This window comes from Hoplias malabaricus, chromosome 8 (genome assembly GCF_029633855.1).
Source record: "Hoplias malabaricus isolate fHopMal1 chromosome 8, fHopMal1.hap1, whole genome shotgun sequence".
In the NCBI taxonomy this organism is placed as follows: Eukaryota; Metazoa; Chordata; class Actinopteri; order Characiformes; family Erythrinidae; genus Hoplias; species Hoplias malabaricus.
In genome coordinates this window covers 8,459,627-8,467,968 of record NC_089807.1, presented here as the reverse complement: position 1 = coordinate 8,467,968, position 8,342 = coordinate 8,459,627, and the positions used below count along the sequence as shown (strand labels likewise).

At 44.5% G+C, this 8,342-nt stretch overlaps 1 protein-coding gene across 10 annotated transcripts in view; it reads left to right on the top strand.

Annotated features, from left to right (window-relative positions):
* The window catches only part of ablim1a (actin binding LIM protein 1a), an 85,194-nt gene that overhangs the window by 31,049 nt on the left and 45,803 nt on the right, over positions 1-8,342 (top strand). For all 10 annotated transcript variants that reach the window (XM_066678457.1, XM_066678454.1, XM_066678451.1 and 7 more), the window contains exons 3-6: positions 4,744-4,927; positions 6,160-6,272; positions 7,361-7,487; positions 7,693-7,786. In XM_066678457.1, the coding sequence (XP_066534554.1) occupies positions 4,744-4,927; positions 6,160-6,272; positions 7,361-7,487; positions 7,693-7,786 (518 nt within the window). The remainder of the gene's footprint in view (positions 1-4,743; positions 4,928-6,159; positions 6,273-7,360; positions 7,488-7,692; positions 7,787-8,342) is intronic.

Genomic DNA, 8,342 nt, shown 5'->3' with positions numbered 1-8,342 from the left:
CTCAGACACAAAGGAATACATTAAGACAGGCATGTTATTATTTTATAATGTTGGGGAAGCCCTCTGTTGGATTTAAAGCAGTTACTAGTTATTTTCCTCAAGTTAAAGACTGAGAGCATTTGTACTTTCCTCGTTATTTTAGTTTGTATTTATATCTACTTTATTGTATTTATATCTACTTTATCCCTCTGTTCATATTCAGCCTGTTATCCTCTTCCCTGGGTGTGATGTGATGGTGCTCAGTGTCTGCGCTCGGGTCACGCCACTGACTCTGGAGCTGTGGCATTTTATTTCAGAACACACTGATCCCGAAAGAGAAGAAGAGAGTGGTGCACACTTCAGAGACGTCAGAGTGTGACCAACAGCTCTCTCTCGGGACTGAAGTTGAGTTCTGAGCTGCTGCATTCGTTCTCCTCCTCCTCAAGTTGTTTTAGGGAGAACGTACTTTTACTGTTCTCATGATTTTACACAAAGAACAGTACTTTTACAGGGGGTGGGTGCTCTGTACCAAGGCGTGTAGAATACATTTGTAACTCAATGTTTGTGATAATTCAGTACCAGTCAGGGGTAACACAGACTGCATGGTGTGTACAGTACAGTGATTTGTAAAGCTGCAGAGGGAGCGGTTGTGTGTAAAACCGATGCCTGGTTAGAGGTTACCTGGTAGGATTCTGACTCTCGATGATATTTTACAGGAGTGATGCAATCTAAAGTAATTAGTTTTGTGTGTAATTATCCACATTTATTTCTCCCTGGATCTGTTTTCTCTCTCTGCTCCTGAGAAAACAGCAGGCCAGTTTACTGCCTGGATTCAACTCTCAATCATTTTCTGTGTTTTAAGGGGGAAGGGAGAGAGATTAATCATTTTAAAACAATTATTTATATAACTATTACATTTATAGTAATTTTTAATTTTATATTCTTATATATTCTTATATATAATTATATATATTTATATATACACTTTTTCCCTCTTTACGCTCAGTGATTTCGGGTCGGCTCCGGACCCACCGCGCCCCTGAACTGGATTATGGTGCATTTTAAGTGGTTTCTACCTTCAGAGGGAATCCACTATTTTATTCATATTTAAATGTTAAACATTTTTTTATTGAGAGTTTTACCCAATCCCAAATGTTTCGGCTGTAAACGTGGAGGCAGCCGTGGCCTGGTGGTGAGGGAACTGGGCGTGACTGAAGTGCCCTTGAGCAAGGCACCTATTCCCCAACTGCTCCCCAGGCGCTGTGGCTAGGGGCTGCCCACCGCTCTGAGCACTGCTCACTGCCCCCTAGTGTTCACTAGTGTGTAAATGTGTTTCACTGCAAGGATTGGGTTAAATGTGGAGAACAAATTCCTCTGTGTGCAGCACAGTGGCCAATAAAGTGATTCTGATTCTAAAGGGAGACAGATGTCTGACAAGTTTAATTCTTCTAAACTCATGAAAATTGCTGTGAATTTGCTGCCTGATGATTGATACAATGGCATAATACTTTACTCCCAGATCCCACTAGTTTACCCTAATTAATCTTCACACAATGACTAGATTTGCATTAAAGACATGAACTCAGGTTCCTGCCACAACAAAACACCCTCATACACATCTCAGTCACTGAATTACACTGAGATTTACAGAAGACCAGTGGCTCTGGATTGGAGAAATGAGGGTGTAGAAAGTAGGACTGTGACGCTGCAGGAGTCAGAGCGCGCCTGGCTAGACATCTTGGCAGCAGCAACAAAGATATTACTTATCTGCTTTTTGGCAACAGGACCCTGAGAGGCATAACATCAGTAGCATCCATTTCTTAGTGCCAAAGTGAGTATGGAGCCAGAGGAGGCGAGAGAAAGACTTGTGTGTTATGGAAAGGTTACACACATTTCAGCATCCACTGCTTACACTTTCTCATTCCCACTTAAATGTGATGATTGTTTAGCCCTGGTGTTGAGGTCCTTCGATGCACACAAGTTATGAAACTAAAATTAGGACACAACTGATCCAAGAACCCCAACATAAGAGTAGAATGAGTGTAAAATACATCCTGGCACCTAAGACATTTAACAGAGCAGACTTTCTTCACCTTAAATAGTGCAGCAGTTACTTTCTGACGCTAGTCCATGTTACGAAGTTCAGATTTTAGATCACACCCTGGAGGGGGCGCCAGTCCTTCACAGGGCGAGACACATTCACTCACACACTCACACCTACGAACACTTTTGAGTCTTCAATCCACCCACCACTCACAGACAGTCACCTGGAGGAAACCCACGCAGAAACAGGGAGAACACACCACACTCCTCACAGACAGTCACCCGGAGGAAACCCACGCAGAAACAGGGAGAACACACCACACTCCTCACAGACAGTCACCCGGAGGAAACCCACGCAGACACAGGGAGAACACACCACACTCCTCACAGACAGTCACCCGGAGGAAACCCACGCAGACACAGGGAGAACACACCACACTCCTCACAGACAGTCACCCGGAGGAAACCAACGCAGACACAGGGAGAACACACCACACTCCTCACAGACAGTCACCCGGAGGAAACCCACGCAGACACAGGGAGAACACACCACACTCCTCACAGACAGTCACCCGGAGGAAACCCACGCAGACACAGGGAGAACACACCACACTCCTCACAGACAGTCACCCGGAGGAAACCCACGCAGATACAGGGAGAACACACCACCATTTTTTTTTATTAGCATTATTACTTAACAGCTACATTTTTTAGACTCTCAGCTGTTAAAGTTTGTGACTGACATTACAGCCCTGTAACAATGTAGACGCTAAAAGTACTGGCCATGTGCTGCATAGTAATAGTCACACGTGACCTGGTTCTACTACAGGGACCGTACACTAGTGCAGTATGCAGTACAGTAATATAGTAATATGCCATTTTGAATACACCCTTGTCATTTTGTTCAGCACTAAACCCCTCATCTCAGCCATCAGCCCTCGACTCTAAAACATCACGGTTTCATTGCAGCAAACTGCAGCGTGAACTGCGAAGCTGGAATTAGCTGAGTCACTGTGTGAGTGTGAAACTGAGGAGCAGGTGTCATGGCACGGCTTTCTCTCAACACCTCTCCTCAGTCATCCCTCTATAAACTCATTAACTAAATCACAGCCGGTGCGCAAAGCCTAATGTAATCTCTCTCTCTCTCTCTCTCTCTCTCTCTCTCTCTCTCTCTCCCTGGTGCACTCTTACATTTTCATACCAATACATGTGGGTGGAAGCCCACTGACTTATTAAAAAATGAGTTTAATCCAAGTCCTGAGGTGTAAAGCGATTCGGAGTGATTTGATTGGTTGTGAAATGCTTTATTTACAGATTTCTGTACAGTGATGGTGATGGGAACCAAGGGTCACCATGTCTACAACACACGTATCTCATGACCAGTGCTGCCACATGTGTCTCTGTGTGGTAAATAACGCTGATGAGGGTGAAATAATGGCAAATCTGCCTTAAGCAAACCACCCTGCCAGGATTTATAAATGTTTTTGGCCAAAGCCTTGTACACGCCATCACTTAACACCGCATTAAAGTAACCTCTTGGGGAATTAAACGTTTCAGACGTCTGGTTCCTATCACCAACATTGTGTAGGAGTGTAACCCCTTTAAGAAAGCCAGGCCCCTGCTGGCTGTGCGGACAATGTCAGGAACATGGAACCAGGTTTCCTTCGGCTAAACACAGCAGATGCTAAGTAAGTTTTGACCTCACTGTTCCTCTAGATAACAGCGACAGGAATGGATCAAGGGCTGTGTCCCAAGTGTTTTTCCAAAAACCTTTGCCAGGTCCCATTGTGCAGCTTTATTTATAGACTTTGCTGTTCTGGAAGTAGAGGAAGAGGAATAAGGCTGCACCTGTAAGTGAAGGCTACTGGCCATTAATGCACTGTGGCTCGAAGAGTGGGTGCAAAGAATCTGGGTGGAGGAGCCATTAGGAGCCATAGAGTAGGAGCCATTAAAGGGAGGAATAAAGTGACTCTACCTCCAATGTGGAAAAATTCTAACAGAGGAGTAGCTGGAAGTAGGAACACATAAGACTCATACAAGATTAAAAACACTCGCTGGTGAAGGGGATAGCTTTGTTCATCAGGTTACAGCGCCCCTTGTGGAGGGGAGTAATATCAGGCAGTCAGTTCTTGACGTGGATGTTGGGAGCCGTGGAAATAGTCAATGTTAGAGCCACTTTGACCTGGGCCACATGGTGGTGGTCCTAATGATTTGGTCAGAGCTTTGTTTCCAACATATCTTGTGGTTTAATCTTGTGGCTAATTGGTGTACTGTATATTATCAATAATAAATAATTACATTTAATTATATTGGAGTTAAGATATACACCTTAAACATATCCCAGCTGTATGATGGAGTTAGACCCCGCCCTAGTGTGTGTAAATCTGCCGTTTGATAATAAATCACAACAAATTAATAAATATAATCCAATACACGGCCACAATAACTGTGCACACGTGTGTCCCATGTTTCTGTTGGAGAACAGAGGATAAATAATAACAGAGCATTCAGGGATGATCATTTGAAAACAGAATACACAGCACATCGGGCAAGTGTTCTTAATGTTTTGGCTAGTTAATGAACTTCAGTAAGGTGGGAAAAGTGTTTTAACTTCACTTACTGTACCTTAACTCCATTGCGAAAACTAATATATTGATCATGTTCAAATTACCCAGTTATATTTAACTCTCTGTGTGTGTGTGTGTGTGTGTGTCACCGCAGCGTGTGGATGCGACCTGGCTCAGGGAGGCTTCTTCATGAAGAATGGAGATTACCTGTGCACTTTGGACTATCAGCGAATCCACGGCACGCGCTGTAACTCCTGCGGAGAGTTCGTGGAGGGGGAGGTGGTCACTGCCCTGGGGAAGACCTACCACCCCGCCTGCTTCGTCTGCACCATCTGCAAGTAAGACCACACACAGAAGGAAGATGTATTTAATCCAGAGTGCTTGGCTGAACGTCTGTGTCCAACCAGGGTGACCCTTAAAGAAGCTGAATGCACTCATTGTAACAGGGTTCTACAAAGTTTTCGTCTCATAGCGAACATATTCTTTATAATTCTCAGTACTTCAGTATGAAGTTGGCTGTATAAAAAGAAGTAGTAGTTTTCACTTCGTAACCTGTTTTTGGGGCCATCCCCCAACTCGGTAGAATGGCTATAAGTGGGATCAGTGTACATCCACTCTGGTAGGTCTACAGCAGGAGTATGTAGGTCAATGCATTGGTGAGAAACTGACCATAATATTACACTGGTTTTATTGATGCTGTAACACTGAAACAACCCTTGGAAGACTCTAACCAGAACCATTCATTCAAAATTAAAAGAAGCAGAGGTCAGTAGTCAGAAACATATACAGCCAATCAGAAACAAGCTTGCGATTAAGTAAGCCCTCTGATGACTCCTCCCATAATGTCCAGCGGAGCCAATCAGACACAAGCTCCATATTTGGGAACCGCCTGCTGATGACTCCTCCCATAACGTCCAGCAGAGCCAATCAGACACAAGCTCCCAATTTAGGACCCATCCACTGATGACTCCTCCCATAATGTCCAGCAGAGCCAATCAGACACAAGCTCCATATTTGGGAACCGTCTGCTTATGACTCCTCCCATAACTTTTCTGAAATGCAGCCGATACAGATTGATACACACAAACCATTGTGTGTTAATGGAGTACAGAGCAGGTGTAGCAGCAGGAACCAGCAGCGCCCCCTACTGTTTAGTTCCACTGTGAGTTCTGTGTCCCACTGTGAGTTAAGTGTCTGATTGGAGCCAGTGGGTTTAGTGAGAAATGCTGATTACTTAGAAGACTAATCATGTGCATCAAACTACACCTCCATCCACCACTGCTCCAGGGGGACTGCACATTTGTTCCCCTCCTCTAGAGGATGTGTACTTACTCTTGAATATGACTGTGAGCTTACCCTTACACCCCAAACAACGCTAGTGCCAAATTAATCATGTGTCTACCAACAGTGATTGACTAAATTGTGAATGTGAGGTTGCTGCGTACTTTACCTTTAAAACACTTAGTGTTAACTACTACGTATGGGTCCATGGTTACATAGTGTATGGTTTTAATATCTGAGGAACTTGCAGACACATTTTAAAGGATGTTATTTGTTTTATGGCCCACAGACGCCCCTTTCCAGCCGGAGACAGAGTGACGTTTAATGGGAAGGACTGTCTGTGTCAGTATTGTGCTGAGCCCATGTCTCCGGGCCCCACCAAGAACATCAGTGGCCCCAGCAGTGAGTCTCACCATCTGGTTACCTTCAATATTACAGCTCCAGCTATTAAAGCCTATTCAGGAATCAACAAATAAAGACACGCCTAGCAGAGCAGAGAGTCTCGACCACGATCTTGTCACTTCTGTTGTGAAACAGATCAGATGATGAAGGTTAACTTTAATGAGACTGTGTTCAAGAGTTTAAAATGGCTGCCACAATCCAAATTCAAAACATAGGAGAGAGCTTTCTCACCGGAGAGAAATTTGCTGTTACTTTACAGGAGAAAATGAGCAGACTCCGCAGCCGTCTTTGTGGGCTACTGTGGGCTAGTGATTCGAGTAGAATCTAACATTATCTCTCTTCACTTGCTTGCTTTCATGGCTGCGGCATGCTTTGTATGTGTCTGCTGTTGAGTTTCATACCTGGCAACCCGCGGTGTGGAGCCGCCCAGTGACATTGCTTCAGCAGCAGTGTTTAAAAGAGTTGGTGGCTGGATGCACAGGTCTCAGAGGAACCATGTGCTTGCCTTCACTCCCCCCGGGGTGGTGGCAGTGTGTGTGTGTGTGTGTGTGTGTGTGTGTGACTAGGGGAGTCCTGGCTGTCAGGGAGAAGTCTGTGGTGTCTAATAATTTGGGAGAAAACTAGGAAGAAATTGAACAGAAAATATTACCACTCCATTATCTTTTTCATGACTAAAGAAAGTCTCCAGAATAAAAGTCTGGATGAGATGGTACTGCTTTACGGCACATTATTTTAAATAGTAGATATCTGTGAGAGAACTATGCTTTTGCTTTTCTCTTTAACTCTTTAACTGTAGACCAGTTGGTAAAGGGACAGCTTAGAGCAGGATGGTCCAGTCTAATCCACAAAGGACTGATCTGGATCCAGCAAATCAGAGGAGAACATTCTCAGTTGTTGGAAGACAAAGGGGGAAAAAAACAAAGTGCAATCAGATTTGCTTCTGCTTTGTTGGAATGATGACTTAGAGGTACATTTCTCCTTTTCAAACAAGACTGTACTTCCCCTTTTAAAATAATATAGTGTCTCACTGACTCTCTCTCACTCTCTCTGTGTGTGTGTGTGTGTGTGTGTGTGTGCGTGTGTTCCAGCCTGTGCGGGTTGTGGTAGAGACATTAAGAATGGTCAGGCTCTTCTTGCCTTGGACAGACAGTGGCACTTGGGCTGTTTTAAATGTAAATCCTGTGGCAAGGTACTGACCGGAGAATACATCAGCAAGTAAGACACACCACACACCCACACACACACAATTGTTTCTATTTTATGCAGTGTCACGGCATGTAATCCAACACGTACACACACATATAGAACATATATTTCAAATACAGTATTATTGTAGAATTAGAACTATTTACTGGTTGTGATTCAACATTCGCATCATCTGTTCTTACACTGGCTCTGTGTTTGTGTTTCCTCTGTGCAGAGATGGCGCCCCCTACTGTGAGAAAGATTACCAGCTCAATTTCGGGGTCAAGTGTGAGGCATGCCACCAGTTCATCACTGGCAAAGTTCTGGAGGTAGTTTGACTTCCATCTGGCTCTTAGAGTTATTTACAGAACATATAGTGTACAACAGAGTGGCTCTGGTCGATTAAATCACTTTATTGCAGTTACTGGCAGGCGGTGGGGGGTAATAAATAATTAATTGACACAAACATTTACATTTACATTTACATTTACAGCACTTAGCAGACTTACAAAAGTGCTTTGTCGTGTTGTTCAGAGAAAACAGCCGGGCAAACGACATAGGGTTAAAGTCTGAACATGAGCAAGACGTCACTGGAACAACACCTGGTCGGTCCCTTTGTGGCCTACGTTTATCCAGAAATAGATGTTGAAATGTAGGCGGTAGGGCGGCACGGTGGTGCAGCAGGTAGGTGTCGCAGTCACACAGCTCCAGGGGCCTGGAGGTTGTGGGTTCGATTCCAGCTCCGGGTGACTGTCTGTGAGGAGTTGGTGTGTTCTCCCCGTGTCTGCGTGGGTTTCCTCCGGGTGCTCCGGTTTCCTCCCACAGTCCAAAAACACACGTTGCAGGTAGATTGGCGACTCGAAAGTGTCCGTAGGTGTGAGTGTG